Source organism: Nerophis ophidion, linkage group LG19 (genome assembly GCF_033978795.1).
Source record: "Nerophis ophidion isolate RoL-2023_Sa linkage group LG19, RoL_Noph_v1.0, whole genome shotgun sequence".
In the NCBI taxonomy this organism is placed as follows: Eukaryota; Metazoa; Chordata; class Actinopteri; order Syngnathiformes; family Syngnathidae; genus Nerophis; species Nerophis ophidion.
In genome coordinates this window covers 9,009,618-9,031,099 of record NC_084629.1, presented here as the reverse complement: position 1 = coordinate 9,031,099, position 21,482 = coordinate 9,009,618, and the positions used below count along the sequence as shown (strand labels likewise).

Here is a 21,482-nt window from a genome sequence, read left to right as displayed (position 1 = left end):
ATAATGACACTAGCATTTACTTAATTTTAACAATATTTTTCAACATATTGAGCAAAAAGGTCTCACTTTTTTTTTCTACCAAAAAAAATGCACTTATTAGTGAGAATTAGGGGTGTATTGGTACATGTATTTGTATTGAACCGTTTCGGTACAGGGGTTTCGGTTCGGTTCGGAGGTGTACCGAATGAGTTTCCACACGGACATATTAGGTAGCGCACCCCACGTTGTGTAAACAATGCAGCGTGAGGCAAAACACAGGGCATGCTAGCAGCGACCGGGCTAGGACAACATGTAAAAGCCAGATTTGGAAGACCCTCCTGCCTCGTAAACATCTTCCCTTTGGGAACACTTTGGCTGCACGGTGCGATACAACACTGGAGGACGGAGGTTTGCCGACATTGTTGAGCAGCAGTAGGGTATGCTTCTGCCAACACGTCAAACATGCTAACTCCTTTGAAGCGGCACCACCGCATTCAAGCAGCCTCTCCTCGGCGAGTCAGGCAGGGCTGAAGCAATAACAAATGTTTTTTAGCAGCAGATTTAAGACCATCTATCCATTTTCTACCGCTTGTCCCGTCCGGGGTCGCGATGGGTTGCTGTATTGCATTAAAACTAGATTTTGACCCACTTCTATGGTGGAAGAACAATAAGCCCATATATCCTCTTACTGCCAAGTTAGCCAGGCTTGGGGGTTGGGGGGCGTAAAGAAAAGTTAATCTGAGGCTGAGTTGACTTGAAACGGTTTAATGTTGCACTTTTTATATGTAGAAGAAAAGTTTTGTCATTTTATTTCAACTGAGTAACAACTTGAGGCAGTTTAATGTTGATTAACGGGGACCCCGACTTAACAAGTTGAAAAACGTATTAGGGTGTTAGCATTCAGTGGTCAATTGTACGGAATATGTACTGTACTGTGCAATCTACTAATAAAATTATCAATGAATCAATCAAAAAAAGCACTAAATATGTAGAAAGTTTTTGTTAAGAAACCATTCTGAGCATTCTCTTATTTAGTTTAAATGTTATATATGTTGACCACATAAACCAATGGACCCTGTGTGTATATGTATGTTATGCCATTGTTTACAAATTTGGTAAATAGATAACCAAAACCAATTTATATTTTGTTGTTTTCTTACTGTACCGAAAGTGAACCAAACCGTGATCTCTAAACCTAGGTACGTACCGAACCGAAATGTTTATGTACCGTTACACACCTAAAGAGAATAGACTTATTTTAAGGTATTTTGGGGTTCATTGAGGTTAACTAATTTTACTTGTTTTGGAAAGTCTTGACAAGCCGAATTTTCTTGTTCTATTGGCAGATAATTTTGCTTAGTTCTGATAAAATACCTCTAATTTTTGTATTTTTTTCCCTTGTTTTTGAACACTGACTTTTTGCAGTGCATTTAGAGCTAACATATCCGTAGCTGACTGATGGATACAGTTGCTGGCAGAGTTCCGGGCTTTTTTTTAAAAAGATGTGTAGCGAATCATTTTTGTTGTTGTTTTTGCTTTCCTTTGTATCCCTTCCATGAGAAATTTGGTTTTTCCACACATCATGAAAATCCATAACTTCAAAAGTGACTGTTTAGGCGCCTCTTCTTTCATGAAAGAGCAAACCGGTGAGGGAGATGATCGATTTGTCTCATGTCTGGTGCTGATGAACACGCTCTAGGGAAACTTACTCCTGTTAGAACTTCATTAAAAAGTCAATGTTGCATAATTGCGGACATTTAAGGCCAATCAATAGGCAGAACTTTGCATACAGCCCTTGTATTGAATATGGCTTCAATTAGTTTATGAATACAAAAAGAGTTTCCACTCACTCTCAAACTTCTAGTCTCAGATCACTTCCTTTCCTACAAAATAAAACCTCGCAAGTTATGCAAGGATGTGCCGTTTTCATACCCGGCAAACCTTCACCTGGCATGTGTAAAAAGTGGAGTTGTCAGCCTTCGCCGTGCCCTTTTCCCTCTGCTTTCTTCATCAATATTGCATCGGCCGCCGTATTAATATTTGCCTCGCTTTGTTGTCAGCTGACTAACAGGAAAATAAAAGCAGAAACAGCTCGCAAACAATGTCAGCGAGGGTAAAAATCTAGGTCATCCTGCAGAAAAGCAAGGCACTCGTCACGGTGTGAAGAGCGGGCATGCTTGTTTTTATGGTCCGCCAGGCCCATTGCAAAAGGCCTTTTGCAATGGGCTTGACGGACCCTATTGAAACTGTAAGGTTTTATTATTATTATTATTCTTTATTCTTTATTATTCCACTCCATCGCACCCTAATTTGACCCCCTTAACATGCTTCAAAACTCACCAAATTTGACACACACATCGGTGTGGCAAACCTTCCCAACTTATTAAGCAACCAAACCCCAAAAATGAAAACCGCGCGCTAGCGCCCCCTAGGAAGAGACAAAAACCAGACTGCTTGTAACTTCCGTTAGGAATGTCATAGACACATGAAACAAAAACGTCTATGTAGGTCTGACTTGGACCTACATTTCCAATAAAACACTTCTATACCTAAAATCAACAGGAAGTTGGCAAAAACCCCTTCAAAACAAAATTTTTGCAAAAAATGCCTTTTTTGCCTCTTTGAACTGATATTTGACCCCCTTAAAATGCTTCAAAGTGCAAGTTAAAGCTATACTATGCCAAGCGAAAGCCATTTATCAACAACATCCAGAAACGCCAGTCTGTAATTTGACCCCCTTAACATGCTTCAAAACTCACAGCAGCAGAACCCCAAAAAATGAAAATTGCGCGCTAGCGCCCCCTAAAAAGAAAAAAAAAACAGACTGCTTGTAACTTCCGTTAAGAATGTCGTAGAGACATGAAACAAAAACCTCTTTGTAGGGCTGACTTAGACCTAGATTTCATAATTTTACTTTCTAGGGCAAAAATCAACAACAATTTTGCAAAAACCTATTCAAAGCTAAATTTTTGCAAAAAATGCTATTTTTGCCTCTTTGAGCTGTAATTTGACCCCCTTAAAATGATTCAAAGTGCAAAGCGAAAGCCATTTATCAACAACATCCAGAAACGCCGATCTGTAATTTGACCCCCTTAACATGCTTCAAAACTCACCAAATTTTACACACACATCAGGACTGGCGAAAATTGCCATCTAATAAAAAAACAAACCCCTAAAGTCAAAATTGCGCTCTAGCGCCCCCTAGGAAAAAACCTTGAGAAAACTGCTTGTAACTTCTGTTAGGAATGTCGTAGAGACATGAAACAAAAACATCTATGTAGGTCTGACTTAGACCAGGGCTTGGCAGCGGCCAAAGGCGGACCCGACCAACGCCGCTTGCAGCTTTAATTTGTTGTTGTTTTTAAAAGCTGACGTTGCTGAATTGAATTCGATCGAGAGATGTCAACGGCGTATTTGCATTGGTGTATATTAAACCAAACTAAGAAACGGGATAAATACGTGAAGGAGTGCTAAGGTCACACTGAAACTATATCAGAATTTGAAGTTGTAGTAAAGAACAGTCGTAAAAACATTTTCAAAATAAATGTCATCCAATCTTTTTTAATGTTACAGAAACTGTAACGACCGTAATCCTGCAAAATTTGGATTTTATTCACGTAAAAATGTGAATAAAATCAGTAACAGTAAACCTACACTATCATACAATATTATGACTTTACTCATTTTTTTCGGAATTTTGTTCGTTTTTCTTGAAATGCAATGGGTTATGACTATTTTCATAGACTTGTTACTTTTACTTTAAGTATTACAGCCATAGTACATACAATTTCTTTCTTAGCCAATATCATGCTTTTTATGTAAATTACTACAACTTGTATTTACTGTATTATAAGTGAGTAACAATTGATCGATGGTGGGTAATTCGATTCACATTCCTAAATTTCAAGTATATCGATTTGTGCTCAGCAAGTCGGCCTTCCGGAAGCTAAGTATCGATCCAACTTCGATTTAAAACATAGTGTCCAGTTGCCTGTATTTATTTCATAGTCACACCTGTTCTTTTGTTGTTTTTTTTAAAATAAAAAGTTACTGAATCGATTTGGATATGTGACAGCGATGACAGCCGTTGTCCTAAGATGCAGAAAGCCAAGGAGGCATTGGGCAGGTAAAAAAAATGTATTGAGCGAACAAACAAAAGGTGAGAGCAGCCGGGAAGTGCTCTGGGAGCATATGGAACACGATGCAAAACGGACACTAAACTGAACAAGCTACAACGTAAACGGAATATTGGAGCACAGCAAAACGTACATCCAAATAGAATATTTGTTCAAAAACAAAGTCCGAACTCAAAATGTAGTTGCCGCCAATACTTACCAACCTTGAGACCTCCGAATTCGGGAGATGGGGGGTGTTTAAGTGGGCGGGGTTTGGTGGTAGCGGGGGTCTATATACATCCCGGAAGAGTTAGTGCTGCAAGGGGTTTTGGGTATTTGTTCTGTTGTGTTACGGTGCGGATGTTCTCCCGAAATGTGTTTGTCATTCTTGTTTCGTGTGGGTTCACAGTGTGGCACATATTTGTAACAGTGTTAAAGTTGTTTATACGGCCACCCTCAGTGTGACCTGTTTGGCTGTTGATCAAGTATGCCTTGCATTCAGTCATGTGCGTGTAAATGCAGTATATATTACGAGACTCGGCCGGCACGCGAAGGCAGTGCCTTCAAGGTTTATTGGCGCTCTCTTTCATTCAATTAGTTCGCATATATAAAACCTGGCCCCCGGCCAACATTTTTTTAAATTTTAATTTTGAGGAATTTATCTGAATGTGCATGAACTATTTCTGTTCAAAATTGTTTAAAATGTCACATTTTAAATATTTAAATATTATCTGTCAGTTTATTGTACCGTGCCAACTTTACTAATATATGAGTACATATTTTCAATTGTTTAATTGAAAATAAAACAGCAAAATCCATTTGGCTGTCATCTGTTTTGATTATGAGACACAATTGTGTCAAAATCATGTTTTTTTTTTTTTTCCGTGCTTGAAATAAGAAAATATTACTTTAAAAATGCAGTTTTATACTTTTGAGTGTTGATGACACCACTTTGCAACAGTTAATATTCTAGTTTCAAGCATGTTTTACTCAAAATAGGTATTAAAATCTTTTTGCAACTCAACGCCAAAAAAAACGGAAATGCTGATTATCGGTCCTGCTAGACACCGACCTCTATTTAATAATACAACTTTAACATTTGACAACCAAACAATTAAACAAGGCGACTCTGTAAAGAATCTGGGTATTATTTTCGACCCAACTCTCTCGTTTGAGTCACACATTAAAAGCCTTACTAAAACGGCCTTCTTTCATCTCCGTAATATCGCTAAAACTCGCTCCATTCTGTCCACCAAAGAAGCTGGGATCATTATCCATGCGTTTGTTACGTCTCGTCTCGATTACTGTAATGTATTATTTTCGGGTCTCCCCATATCTAGCATTAAACAATTACAGTTGGTACAAAATGCGGCTGCTAGACTTTTGACAAGAACAAGAAAGTTTGATCACATTACGCCTGTACTGGCTCACCTGCACTGGCTTCCTGTGCACTTAAGATGTGACTTTAAGGTTTTACTACTTACGTATAAAATACTACACGGTCTAGCTCCATCCTATCTTGCCGATTGTATTGTACCATATGTCCCGGCAAGAAATCTGCGTTCAAAGGACTCCGGCTTATTAGTGATTCCTAAAGCCCAAAAAAAGTCTGCGGGCTATAGAGCGTTTTCGGTTCGGGCTCCAGTACTGAGATGCTACCTCAGTAGAAGCCTTTAAGTCTCACCTTAAAACTCATTTGTATACTCTAGCCATTAAATAGACCTCCTTTTTAGACCAGTTGATCTGCCGCTTCTTTTCTTTTTCTCCTCTGTCCCCCCCTCCCTTGTGGAGGGGGTCCGGTCCGATGGCCATGGATGAAGTACGGGCTGTCCAGAGTCGGGACCCAGGATGGACCGCTCGCCTGTGTATCGGTTGGGGACATCTCTGTGATACTGATCCGACTCCGCTTGGGATGGTTTCCTGTGGAGGGGAATCTAGCTGCTGTCTTGGATCCGCTTTGAACTAAACGCTCGCGGCTGTGTTGGATCCACTATGTATTGAACTTTCACAGTATCATGTTGGACCCGCTCGACATCCATTGCTTTCGGTCCCCTAGAGCAGTGGTCACCAACCTTTTTGTATCCGCGGACCGGTCAACGCTTAATAATTTGTCCCGCGGCCCGGGGAGGGGATCCTTTTATCCTTTTTTTTTTTTTTTTTTTTTTTCTCCTTCGTCATGAAAAAGGGACGTTTTTGTCCTGAAAAAGGGAGGTTTTTGTGGTTGGTGCACTAATTGTAAGTGTATATTGTGTTTTCTATGTTGATTTAATAAAAAATTATTTTATTTATTTATTTTTTTTAAATAAAAATGAATAAAAAATTATTCTGCGGCCCGGTACCAATCGGGCCACAGCCCAGTGGTTGGGGACCACTGCCCTAGAGGGGGGTTGCCCACATTTGTGGTCCTCTCCAAGGTTCTCATAGTCATCATTGTCACCGACGTCCCACTGGGTGTGATTTTCCTTGCCCTTATGTGGGCCTACCGAGGATGTCGTAGTGGTTTGTGCAGTCCTTTGAGACATTTGTGATTTAGGGCTATATAAATAAACATTTATTGATTGATAATATCTTACTGAGATCATTTGGGACCAAAACACTTAAAACAAGTAAAACACTCTAACATAAAATCTGCTTAGGGAGAAGAATTATCTTATTAGACAGAAAAGAAGCAAATATCACCCGTATTTGAGATATTTAATCTTAATTAGATTTCAGTTTTTGCAGTGTACTTTTCCTCCCCCATAAGTGCCGACGACTGACTATAAATTAGTAAGTAAACATGTCCCTTGCCAGACCTCTTGACTCCCAACTATACTGCAACCCTTCCACCGCCTACAAACCAAAAAAACAGCCCTCATCCGGGCCCACCTGAGCCAGTTTAAAGCAAGCCAAGCCTCTCCTTATGTTATGCAGTGACAGATGCTGTTTGTGTGTTTGCAGCTTCCCCGCATGTGCAGCACCACAACACACAAGAAGCCTGCAGCCTTGCCACGGGGGCACCATCCATCACTCGGACTTGACAGGGTGACACCCCCCCCATGCCTGCTGCGAGCACTTATAAAGACTTCTGGAAGCACTGTGGTATTTACACACCATCTTTTTTTATTTATTTGTATCTGTGATAATGGAATGGTGTGTGGTGGAGTGGTGTGGGGGGGGGGGGGGGGGTGCAATGTTTGGATGAAAGGGTATGAACAATTTATCAGGCACACCTGCCCAACGTAATCCTAATAATTTGACCATGCATTTATTATTGCAGTGGTTTAGAGCTGCACTCTTTCTAATATGCTGAATCTACGTACGAAACCCAAAACCGGCGAAGTCGGCACGTTGTGTAATTCGTAAATAAAAACAGAATACAATGAATTGCAAATCATTTTCAACTTATATTCAATTGAATAGACTGCAAAGACAATGTATTTAATGTTTGAACTGAGAAATAAAATTTTTTGGGGGCAAATATTTAATGGCAGCAACATGTTGCAAAAAAAAAGTTGGCAAAGGGGCATTTTTAACCACTGTGTTACATGACCTTTCCTTTTAACAACACTCAAATGTATGGGAACTGACAATAACATTTTTTAAAGCTTTTCAGGTAGAATTAATTACCCATTCTTGCTTGATGTACAGCTTAAGTTGTTCAACAGTCCAGGGTCTCCGTTGTGGTATTTTAGGCTTCATATTGTGCCACACATTTTTATTATGAGACAGGTCTGGACTACAGGCAGGCCAGTCTAGTACCCACACTCTTTTACTATGAAGCACCGCTGTTGTAACACGTGGCTTGGCATTGTCTTGCTGAAATAAGCAGGGGCGTCCATGATTACGTTGCTTGGATGGCAACATATGTTGCTCCAAAACCTGTATGTACCTTTCAGCATTAATGTGCCCTTGACAGACGTGTAAGTTACCCATGCCTTGAGAACTAATACACCCCCATACCATCACAGATGCTGGCTTTCGAACCTTGCGCCTATACCAATCCGGATGGTTCTTTTCTTCTTTGGTCCGGAGGACACGACGTTCACAGTTTCCAAAAAGAATTTGAAATGTGGACTCATCAGACCTCAGAACACTTTTACACTTTGCATCAGTCCATCTTAGATGAGCTTGGGCCCAGCAAAGCTAACAGCATTTCTGGGTGTTGTTGATAAATGGGTTTGGCTTTGCATAGTAGAGTTTTAACATGCACTTACATATATAGCGACCAACTGTAGTTACTGACAGTGGTTTTCTGAAGTGTTCCATGTGGTGATATCCTTTACACACTGATGTCACTTTTTGATGCAGTACCGCCTGTGGGATCGCTCACATGCAGAGATTTCTCCAGATTCTCTGAACCTTTCAATGATATTACGGATCGTAGATGGTGAAATCCCTAAATTCCTTGCGATGACTCGTTGAGAAATGTTGTTCTTAAACTGTTCGACAATTTGCTCACGCATTTGTTCACAAAGTGGTGACCCTCGCCCCATCCTTGTTTGTGAATGAGTGAACATTTCACGAAAGCTGCTTTCATACCCAATCATGGCACCCACCTGTTCCCAATTAGCCTGTTCACCTGTGGGATGTTCCAAATAAGTGTTTGATGAGCATTCCTCAACTTTTTCAGTCTTTTTTGCCACTTGGGCTAGCTTTTTTTAAACAAGTTTCAGCCATCACATTCCAAATGAGTTAATATATGCATAAAATAACCAAGTTTTCCAGTTTTAACGTTAAGTATATTTTCTTTGAAGTCTATTTAATTGAATGTAGGTTGAAAAGGATTTGCAAATCATTGTATTCTGTTTTTATTTACCATTTACACAACGTGCCAACTTCACTGGTTTTGGGTTTGCACATTACTACAGTGGTACCTCAACTTAAGAGTGTTTTGAGATAAAAAAAAACTGTTATGCTTTAAGTTACCAGCAAACATTTGAGATACAAACACCCCCACTATTAGTTGGCGCAGCAAATGCCACAGTGAACCCCATAAGAGCCACCTAAAACATCCGGTCTCACTTGCAAGCATTCGCTTAAAGCATGAGATTGACATTACATTGTTTTCCAAGCACATGAAGGACAGCGCTGAGAAGAAGAAGTAGATCCTAGTCATCGAATTGAAGAAAGAAATCATCAATAACATGACCTCCCGAAGCAGTTTGAGCGTATCACTACTCGCCCGCAACATAGTGAAGCATAATTAACCCAATGCCAGCCCATCCATCCATTTTCTACCGCTTGTCCCTTTTTGGGACGTAAGGCGGGATACACCCTGGACAAGTCGCCACCTCATCTCAGGGCCAACACAGATGGACGGCCAACATTCATACACTAAGGCCAATTTAGTGTTGCCAATACCAGCCAAGAATGTTAAAATAATACCCAAAACGGAAAATATGGAAAAGCTGCTGATGGTGTGTTTGACGGAGAAGCAACTTGAAGGAGATAACCTAAAAGTCTACTCCCCAAGGTAAATGCTGAACATTATTACATTACTTCATAAAACTACTGTAGTTGTTTGTCATACTTGCTATTGTATTTTTTTTTTATATACAATATTGATTATCTAAAAGTTAGTTTTTTCTTTTTAAAAGGCATGTTACATGTTCAAATTTTGCTGTTTTGGAGGGGCCAAGCACCAGTTAAAGGCCTACTGAAACCCACTACTACCGACCACGCAGTCTGATGGTTTATATATCATTGATGAAATATTAACATTGCAACACATGCCAATATGGCCTTTTTAGTTTACTAAATTGCAATTTTAAATTTCGGGCAAAGTATCCTGTTGAAAACGTCGGTATGATGACGCGTGTGCATGATGTCTCGGGTTGTAGCGGACATTTTTTTCCAGCCCGATCCAAGCTATAAGTAGTCTGCTTTAATCGCATAATTACACAGTATTCTGGACATCTGTGTTGCTGAATCTTTTGCAATTTGTTCAATTAATAATGGAGACGTCAAAGAAGAAAGATGTAGGTGGGAAGCGGTGTATTGCAGCTGCCTTTAGCAACACAAACACAGCCGGTGTTTCCTTGTTTACATTCCCAAAGGTGAAGCTTTACTATGGAACAGAGCGGTCAAGCGAACATGGTTCCCGACCACATGTCAACCGGCAGGTTTCGGTGAGAAAATTGTGGTAATAAGTCGGCTCTTACCATAGACATGAGCGGAGCTTGCGTCCTCCTGCAGCTGCGGAACTCTCTTGCCTCTTCCCACCAGAGACACTGGCGGTCACCACACCCCTCCGACTTTCAGGTACCATATAATCTTACTAAAACACTAGTAACACAATATGCAGATAAGGGATTTTCCACAATTATCCTAGTAAATGTGTCTAATAACATCTGAATCGCTACCACTGCCCTCGCCTTCTTTTTTTTTCCTTCTAGTCCTTCACTCTCACTATCCTCATCCATGAATCTTTCATCCTCGCTCAAATTAATGGGGAAATTGTCGCTTTCTCGGTCCGAATCCCTCTCGCTGCTGGTGGCCATGATTGGAAACAATTTTCAGAGGTGAGGAGCTCCACAACCTGTGACGTCATGCGCACATCGTCTGCTACTTCCGGTAAAGGCAAGGCTTTTTTATTAGCGACCAAAAGTTGCGAACTTTCAGCAAAAATATGGCAATATCGCAAAATGATCAAGTATGACACATAGAATGGACCTGCTATCCCCGTTTAGATAAGAAAATCTCATTTCGATAGGCTTTTAAATGGATTTCAACGTGAAATACAAATATTTTGGATCAAGAGTGCCGTCACAGAACAAAGCTAGTAAGTTGAGGTACTACTGTACAATTATACCATGTTGGTAAATCTATGCAATGTCTTTCTAACAGTTTGCAATCCACTGCTAACTACAACCATTTGTGTGCATGATTCTCATGATTTACTTACCTTTTTGCATGTTGTTAACATCCACCATGTAAAGTTCAACAGTTGTCAAAAGTATTATTCAACACAATCTCTCAATACCCTTTTAAGGGCAGATTTATGTATTAAACAGCTTGCGCTGGAACTATTGGTTGACACATGTTTGCAATGACCAGATAATTACAAACCCCGTTTCCATATGAGTTGGGAAATTGTGTTAGATGTAAATATAAATGGAATACAATGATTTGCAAATTAATTTCAACCCATATTCAGTTGAATATGCTTCAAAGACAACATATTTGATGTTCAAACTGATAAACATTTTTTTTTTTGCAATTAATCATTAACTTTAGAATTTGATGCCAGCAACACGTGACAAAGAAGTTGGGAAAGGTGGCAATAATTAATGAGAAAGTTGAGGAATGCTCATCAAGCACTTATTTGGAACATCCCACGGGTGTGCAGGCTAATTGGGAACAGGTGGGTGCCATGATTGGGTATAAAAGCAGCTTACCAAAAAAAGCTCAGTCTTTCACAAGAAAGGACGCGGTGAGGTACATCCCTTTGTCCACAACTGCGTGAGCAAATAGTCAAACAGTTTAAGAACGTTTCTCAAAGTGCAATTGCAAGAAATGTAGGGATTTCAACATATACGGTCCATAATATCATCAAAAGGTTCAGAGAATCTGGAGAAATCACTCCACGTAAGCGGCATGGCCGGAAACCAACATTGAATGACCGTGACCTTCGATCCCTCAGACGGCATGGTATAAAAAACTGACATCAATCTCAAAAGGATATCACCACATGGGCTCAGGAACACTTGAGAAAAATACCGTCACTAAATACAGTTCGTCTCTACATCTGTAAGTGCATGTTAAAGCTCTACTATGCAAAGCGAAAGCCATTTATCAACAACATCCAGAAACTCCGCCGGCTTCTCTGGGCCCGAGATCATCTAAGATGGACTGATGCACAGTGGAAAAGTGTTCTGTGGTCTGACGAGTCCACATTTCAAATTGTTTTTGGAAATATTCGACATTGTGTCATCCAGACCATAGGGGAAGTGAACCATCCAGACTGTTATCGACGCAAAGTTCAAAAGCCAGCATCTGTGATGGTATGGGGGTGCATTAGTGCCCAAGGCATGGGTAACTTACACATCTGTGAAGGCACCATTAATGCTGGAAGGTACATACGGGTTATGGAACAACATATGCTGCTATCTAAGCGCCGTCTTTTTCATGGACACCCCTGCTTATTTCAGCAAGACAATGCCAAGCCACATTCAACACGTGTTACAACAGCGTGGCTTTTTAAAAAAAAACTGTGGGTACTTTGGTGGCCCGCCTGCAGTCCAGACCTGTCTCCCATCGAAAATGTGTGGCGCATTATGAAGCGTAAAATACGACAGCGGAGACCCTGGACTGTTGAACGACTGAAGCTCTACATAAAACAAGAATGGGAAAGAATTCCACTTTCAAAGCTTCAACAATTAGTTTCCTCAGTTCCCAAACGTTTATTGAGTGTTGTTAAAAGAAAAGGTGATGTAACACAGTGGTGAACATGCCCTTTCCCAACTACTTTGGCACATGTTGCAGCCATGACATTCTAAGTTAATTATTATTTGCAAAAAAAAAATAAAGTTTATGAGTTTGAACATCAAATATCTTGTCTATGTAGTGAATTCAACTGAATATGGGTTGAAAAGAATTTGCAAATCATTGTATTCCTTTTATATTTACATCTAACACAATTTCCTAACTCATATGGAAACAGGGTTTGTATTACTTAACAGTGAATGTCAAATAAATCAATGTGATACGCAGTTGAATGCAAACCTTTAAAATTGGGTCGTATTCGCGCGTCGTAGCCCGACGTCCGACCCATTAGTGAGTCCAGAAAGTCCGATGGAGACATGTTGGTGGAGGACCTGGGGTCGTGCTCCTTGGCGCCCACAAGCCTGCAACACATGCACACCGATGGAGATAGGAGTCAAAACACAAAAATACAGTTCAGTTCAGTTCAGTTTCTGTTTCTGTTTATTTCGAACATGCATACAATACAATATAATTCATCACACATTTCAAGTTGTTTCATTACAGCACGTCCGAAAAGGAGTAGGAAGAAGCAGAGCTTATTTAATCCTACCCCTTTTCATACCGTAGCAATTTTATCCCATTTAAAAATAAATAATACCATCCATCCATTTTCTACTGCTCAGCTACAATCAGGCGGAACGCGGGGTACACCCATAAATAATATACAATACTAAGCAAACAAATATTAAATACATAAATAATATTTGTCTCAATAAAACATCCATCCATCCATTTTCTACCGCTTGTCCCTTTTGGAGATGCGGGGGGTGCTGGAGCCTATCGCAGCTGCATTCGGGCGGAAGGCGGTGTACACCCTGGACAATTCGCCATCTCATCGTAGAGCCAACACAGATAGACAGACAACATTCACACTAACATTCACACACTAAGACCAATTTAGTGTTGCCAATCAACCTATCCCCAGGTGCATACCTTTGGAGGTTCCAGAAGGAACCCACGCAGTCAAGGGTAGAACATGCAAACTCCACACAGAATGATCCTGAGCCCAGGATCGACCCCAGGACCTTAGTATAGCAGCCACCGTGCTGCCCATGTCATGAGACATGCAAAACTAAATTATATACAAAGAGGATAATAGTAAAGGAAAATAAATGAGCTCCAATATAGCTACAAATGAGGCATAATGATGCAATATGCACACACAGCTAGCCTAAATAGCATGTTATCATTCATTAGCTTGCAGTCATGTTCTGACCAAATATGCCTGATTAGCACTCCAACAAGTCAATAACATCAACAAAGCATGTTTGTGCATTCACACAGTATAAAACGTTTGGTGGACAAAATGAGACAAAGAAAGAGTGGAAGATTTTACACCACTTTTACACTTAAACTCCACACAAAAACATCCCGACCACGGGATTGAACTCAGGACTACTCAGGACTCTCGTATTATGAGGCATATGCACTAACCCCTGTCACACCGTGCTGCCCCTAAAAAGTGTATCAAACTCATTTTAGATCTGGGGCCACATGGAGAAAAATCTACTCCCAAGTGGGCCAGAGTTGTAAAATCCCGGTATGATAACTTAAAAATAAAGACAATGTCAGATTGTTTTCTTTGTTTAAAAATAGAACAGGCACATTCTGAAATTGTACAAATCATAATGTTATTGTTTTGTTTTTTTTACACTTACATTTTGCGGTTAATAGCATTCTATCTTTATTTGTCGTTATTTATATTTTCTGGGTAAATAATGTGATAATGTTCATCAGTCAACTCATTAATTTTCAATCCGTCAAGATAAAAAAAATGGTATCAAAATTCCATTACAGGATGTTATTAATGTAGTTTGATCATTTTCCTCGACTTATGTACTAACATCTTGTGGTTTATTTTGTAAATATATAGGATCATCTACAACAGGGGTATCCAAACTTTTTCCACAGAGGGCCGCACACGGACAAATTTAAGCATGCGGGGACCATTTTGATATTTTTCATTTTCAAACCATAACAAAATATATGGATTTTTTTTTTTTTTTATCCTTTGGGCTCCTGGGGAGCATAGAGGGTCTCAGTCACTAACATTTTAAAAATAAGTCAAATTATTATTATTTTTATTTTATTTAATGTTGTATGCCTTTTCTGTCAAAGACAACTTTGTTTTTTTTTATAGTAAAACTGAAATATGCAGTATTTAGATAGATAGATAGATAGATAGATAGATAGATAGATAGATAGATAGATAGTACTTTATTGATTCCTTCAGGAGAGTTTCTTTATTTAGCAATTAAAGCCCTCACAGATCAATAATGCAGGACATCATTGAAAATATTTATTTAATATTTTTGAGTGATCACTGTGAAATGTTAAATAAAATCCTACTAAATATATTTGGGATCTGAAAGCTTCCCCACTCATAAAGTGATGCATTTTTATTTGTTTTTTTTTTTACTTTCAACACTTAAATTTCAAGATCCACTTCCGATATATCTGTGGATTTTAAGTTTGAACTATTATTTTGTTTGTTTTATGCTCTTTTGTCAAAACTTTGATGTTTTTATATGGCAACCACACAACATATGCAATATTTTTTCCACATAAAACATTTTAAAGTGATAATTTTAAAGTAATAATTCATTATAACATAGATTTTTTTGGTCCTTTTTTTTTATGAGCAATGAAAAAAAAAGAAAATAAAGACAAAAGGAAAAAAAAAACTGCCTGCATGATAGCTTTGTGTCAACATTGCCACTTTTTCTCATTAGATTTCACCTCATTCCACTTTTTTCAATTTTTTTTATTTATTTTTGCAATACTATCAATTTTGCAATTTTCGCAGATTGTGTGGCGGGCCGGTAAACGATTTGCTGCGGGCCGCAAATGGCCCCACGGCCGCACTTTAAACACCCCTGATCTACAAAGATACAAATCATTGCTATTGCGACATCCAGTGGACATTAAAACATTTGAGGTTAATTTTTATACTGAGCAAGCTCATTCCGCGGGCCGGATAAAACCTGTTTGCGTGCCTGATCCGGCCCTCAGGCCGTACGTTTGACACCCTTGGTTTAAGACGTTCATCACAATTCTTTTTCTGTGTACTTTGTGATCACTTGTAGTTTAAACAGTCTCTTAAACTGAATCATATTGCTGCTTTGTCTGATTTCCTTGGTTAATCCGTTCCATAATTTAATTCCACATGCTGATATGCTAAAGCAGGGGTCTCAGACACGCGGCCCGCGGGCCAATTGCGGCCCGCGAGACATATTTTGCGGCCCCCACCTTAATATGAAAGTTTAATGTTAGTGCGGCCCGCTAGTTTTATATGAATGGCGCTTGACAGCGTTGTGTAATTTGGGTCCAAAATGGCTCTTTCAACGTTCTGGGTTGCCTACCCCTGCGTTGGTGGAAAAGCGGCAAATGAGTGAAAGCGACAGAGACGTTGCCATGGAGACGAGGGTTTTCTTACATGCCTGGCTGCAGTCACACCGCGACACCTGTCCGTCAGTAATAACAGTCCCCGATAACCTGGACCAATCCAAACCATATTGTTTAACTTGCATTGCCTCACTCGATGAACACTATACATATATTTCTATGTGACGCCCGGATAACACTATGGGAGCCGTCACTTTTTTGCGCTTGCTATCCCAGTACTTTCTATTGTCCGCCGACCATCGTGTTGCTGTAAGGAGGAAAAGCGGAACGACACACATTGCGGAAATAACATTATTCTCCGTGCGTCGGCGAAATACAAATATATTCCACAACCCCAAACATGTCTTTTTCAAAGCCTGCAGTGAAGAGAAGGGTTAGTGATGAGCAAAGACAATTCCAGGAAAAGTTGGAGATGCAATATTTCTTTGTTGAGGACATCGGCACCCCGACGTGTCTTATTTGGACAGAGAAAGTTGCGGTGCACAAGGGATACAATTTGAAATGTCATTATACAACTAGACATGCTAAGGAGTATGCAACTTTTTTTTAAAGAAATCTTTTCTCGCGGCCCAGCCTCACCCAGACTCTGCATCCAGTGGCCCCCAGGTAAATTGAGTTTGAGACCCCTGTGCTAAAGGTTTTAAGTGTTGTACGAGCAAACTAGAGATGCGCGGATAGGCAATTATATAATCCGCAACCGCATCACCAAAGTCGTCATCCACCCGCCGTCCACCCGAACCAACATTTTATCAGGACACCAACCGCCCGCCACCCGCCCGCTGAAATACATCAGAGGTCGGCCACCTTAACCACTCAAAGAGCTATTTAAACCCGTTTCACAGAGTAATGAAGACAATTGGAGCCTCTAACGTGCTGTGAAGCCATTCCCTTTGACACCTTCAAAAACATGTACTAACCGATTGTTAGTCCGGCAACATGTTGTGTGCTGCTTCCACAATCACACGTAAAAGATTGAAAGGCATACTGGGTGATACAGAGTACACTGATGGTTGTGATATAAACAACTTTAGCACTTACTAATATGCGCCATGCTGTGAAGCCACACCAAACAAGATTGACAAACACATTTCGGGAGAACATCCTCACAGTAGCACAACATAAACGCAACACAACAAATACCCAGAATCCTTTGTATCTGTGACACTCCTGAATACATTTTACACCAACGCGCCCCCAACCCCGCCCACATTACCGACGCACGGGACACGGAATTGTCATGATACAAAGGATTCTGGGTATTTGTTGTGTTGCGTTTATGTTGTGTTACTCTGAGGATGTTCTCCCGAAATGTGTTTGTTAATCTTGTTTGGTGTGGCTTCACAGCGTGGCGCATATTACTAAGAGTGTTAAAATTGTTTATATCACAACCATTAGTGTACTCTGTGTCACCCAGTATGCCTTGCAGTCGTGTGCGTGTTGCCGCGGAAGCCACACACAACATGATGCTGGACTGACAAGCAGATCGTACATGTTGTAGTAGGCGACAAAGCCAATGGCTTCATAGCACGCCCTTATATTTATTATCTGGGTGACTCTCGGCAGTCATTCTAGAGAATATTAGCGTCTCCTATTGTCTTCTTCGCTTTGTGACACGGGTCTTAAATGGCTCTTTGAATGGCAAAGGATAACGATCCCAGAACCATGTATATCAAATATTTCCGGATGGTTCAACCGCCACCCGCCCGAATCTAATTAAAATCTATTTTTTTCGTCATGTCACCCGCCCGACCCGCGGTTTATCCGCGGACTCCGCGGATGAAACCGCAAATCACGCATCTCTAGATCAAACACATTTTTTGAATTAGATTTTCCTCCAAGGCAGGGGTCTCAAACACGCGGCCCGCGAGACATTATTTTGCGGCCCGCACCTTTAATATGAAAATTTAATGATGGTGCGGCCTGCGAGTTTCATATGAATAGCGCTTTATAGCGTCATACTTGTACAACCTCAATTTTTCCGGGAGACTACCAATTTTCAGTGCCCCTCCAGGGGTAATCATTCTCCCGAATTTCACCCAAACAACAATAATAAGGGGGCACCGTGGAGGCGCTGCCTTTAGCGCCCTCTACAACCTGTACAAACAGCGTGCCAGCCTAGCCACATCTTGTATTTGGCTTCTAGAGACGCAGTAAGCGACTGCAAGACATAGTTGATCAACAGCCATACAGGTCACACTGAGGGTGGCCGTATAAACAACTTTAACACTGTTACAAATATGTGCCACACTGTGAACCCACACCAAACAAGATTGACAAACACATTTTGGGACAACATCCGCACCGTAACACAACATAAACACAACAGAACAAACACCCAGAATCCCATGCAGCCCTAGCTCTGTTGGTAGAGTGGCCCTGCCAGCAACTTGAGGGTTGCAGGTTCGATTCCCGCTTTCACCATCCTAGTCACTGCCGTTGTGTCCTTGGGCAAGGCACTTTACCCACCTGCTCCCAGTGCCACCCACACTGGTTTAAATGTAACTTAGATATTGGGTTTCACTATGTAGAGAAAAGCGCTATATAAATATAATTCACTTCACTTCACTCTTGCGGGCTACAATATATACCCCGACCCCCCCCCCCCCATTGTAGCCCGGAAGAGTTAGGGCTGCATTGGATTCTGGGGATTTTATTCTGTTGTGTTTATTTTGTGTTATGGTGCGGATGTTCTCCCAAAATGTGTTTGTCATTCTTGTTTGATGTGGGTTCGCAGTGTGGCGGATATTTGTAACAGTGACACATTTTTTTATACGGCCACCCTCAGTGTGACCTGTATGGCTGATGATCAAGTATGTCTTGCAGTCACTTCCGTGGGTCTGCAGAAGCCTCATACAATATGTGACCGGGCCGGCACAATGTTTTTATGGTGGAAAAGCGGACGAGACGGCAGGTTGTAGAGGACGTTAATTGTTGTCCGGGTGAAAACCGGGAAAATGATTGCCCCGGGAGATTGTCGGGAAGGGCACTGATATTCGGGTGCGTGAGAGTTGGCAAGTATGTTACTAGAACGGGAAAGCCATTCAAAGAAGGTAAAATTCATTAAAAAAGTGCATGTTAGATTTTTTTAAGAAATCTTTTCTTGCGGCCCAGCCTCACCCAGTTTCTGCATCCAGTGGCCCCCAGGTAAATTGAGTTTGAGACCCCTGCTCCAAGGTTATATTTCTCCTCTTTACCTGAGAAGAATTGTTGCACATTGTTGTATTTCTATTCCCGACGTGGGCGGGCGGGTTCGTGCGTTATTGCGCATTACGCACGACCCGATGTCGTTTCACGTTCGGTGCATATGATCGGCTTCGAACGAGTCGTCTGCGTGTACGCACCTGAAGTTGTTCGTCTCCATGAAACACGCAAGCAAAGCTCCCCAAACCACCACGAAGGAGCGATGCATTCCGGGCGCCGTTGGCTGTTTGCGCTCACTTTTGTACTTTCACTTCTTCCATCTGTCAGTCGTCTCCCAAAAATACATATCGCTTCTGTACGGCACACTGCACAACATAGTTTAGTTGTAGCCCAACTCTTTTAAAAAAAACACACACACGCAATGATGGATACAAGGAAAAAGGTGGCTTAAAAATACTAAAAAAAGGATTAAAAATAAAAAAAGCACCTTCTTCTCCAGTCTCCAGGAGGAGGTTGGATGCGCGGCCACGGTGGAGGAATGGGTGAGTAACGCCTCTCTCTCCTTTGGGCGCTTCGAGAGCTTTTTGGTCCTTTTACGCGCAGGCGCACAAGCGGCGGACGTGCGTTGGGTTCCAATAAAATAAGGTAATCTGTAACATAGCGTTGCCTGTTACATAATAGGGACCTGTCACTTTTGAATAATGCAAATTTTACATGTGGAAATGCAATTTGTTGCCTAAAACAATTCAGAAGCACCAGATTAATTACTGGATTTTATATTTGACACTTTCCACTTTTGCATGTTTGGTCAGCCTTTTTAATTGTGTGAACCCCCTCTCCCTCCCTCCTCAGGAGTGTAAACAAAGGTTGGACCAGCAGAGGCTGCTGGATGGAGAGTATTTGGTACCACGGTTACCCTGGAAACAGATTTCCAGGCATATGATTGGAGATGCTGCAAAGGTTGGCCTCTTCCGAGCGAGACGAGATGAGATGTGAGTGACAGACAAGGAGGAGGAGGTATTCTGCCAGGCTGCACGAGGCGAAAGGTCCACTTAGACGCGTTAAGTGTCATTCATAAGTCCGCGACCCAGTCCTGTCGGTCACGCTGGTCTGAGTTTCATAGTCATTTTAAAAACAATTTTTTCCTCCCCCAGTCAGGTCCAATTATAATGGGAATAATCTGTTCCAGAATTAAACTATAGCCATCATAAAACCTTTATTAGCTGCAGAGACAATTATAATTGTTAATATTTCAACTTCCCTAGCCGTCGTGCAAGTGTAAAAATAAGGGAAGAACTGTTAATAGTCAAACAGAACAATGCTAAAACACATTTTTAATTAAATCATACGACTTGGACCAACCAAATAGATTTGATGCTACCTGTTCGCCCTCCCTAATAAACACATAGTAATGTGAACATACTATAACTTGTTGTTATGACAATCTAGAGTAGCTGACAGGTTTCAAACTCATTTAATCTCAGGGGCCGCATGGAGGAAAATATATCCCCAAGTGGACCGGAATGGTAAAATCATGCCATGATAATTTAAAAATAAAAGCAATTTAAGGTTGTTTTCTTTGTTTAATTTTGGCCAAAAATAGAACAAGCACATTCTAAAAACATACAAACCACAAATAATCTTCTGGACAAAACACTTCAAATTTGTTAAAAAATACTGAGGAAATTGGTGCAGCTTCAAAGACACAATGACCTTAGACTTGGTCTCAGTGTATCTACAAAGCTAGGTTTAAACTTTAAAGGCCTACTGAAACCCACTACTACCGACCACGCAGTCTGATAGTTTATATATCAATGATGAAATATTAACATTGCAACACATGCCAATACGGCCGGTTTAGTTTACTAAATTACAATTTTAAATTTTGGTCGCGGAGGAAAAAACTCGGACATGGGAAGAGTTCGGGGAAGCCATGGAAAACGACTTCCAGACGGCTTCGAAGCGATTCTAGACCACCATACGCCGCCTCAGGAAGGGGAAGCAGTGCACTATCAACACCGTGTATGGTGCGGATGGTGTTCTGCTGACTTCGACTGCGGATGTTGTGGATAGGTGGAAGGAATACTTCGAAGACCTCCTCAATCCCACCAACACGTCTTCCTTTGAGGAAGCGGTGCCTGGGGAATCTGTGGTGGGCTCTCCTATTTCTGGGGCTGAGGTAGTTAAAAATTTCCTCGGTGGCAAGGCCCCGGGGGTTAGATGAGATCCGCCCGGAGTTCCTTAAGGCTCTGGATGCTGTGGGGCTGTCTTGGTTGGCAAGACTCTGCAGCATCGCGTGGACATCGGGGGCGGTACCTCTGGATTGGCAGACCGGGGTGGTGGTTCCTCTCTTTAAGAAGGGGGACCGGAGGGTGT

General features: G+C 41.1%; 1 protein-coding gene across 1 annotated transcript in view; it reads right to left on the bottom strand.

The window, feature by feature from the left end:
• Positions 1 to 19,616, bottom strand: part of glra2 (glycine receptor, alpha 2) — a 59,733-nt gene extending 40,117 nt beyond the window's left edge. The window contains exons 1-2 of the mRNA XM_061879104.1: positions 19,307 to 19,616; positions 12,801 to 12,922 (exon numbers count right to left, since the gene is read on the bottom strand). Coding sequence (XP_061735088.1) covers positions 12,801 to 12,922; positions 19,307 to 19,374 — 190 coding nt within the window. The 5' untranslated portion in view covers positions 19,375 to 19,616. The remainder of the gene's footprint in view (positions 1 to 12,800; positions 12,923 to 19,306) is intronic.
• Positions 19,617 to 21,482: the final 1,866 nt, after the last annotated feature.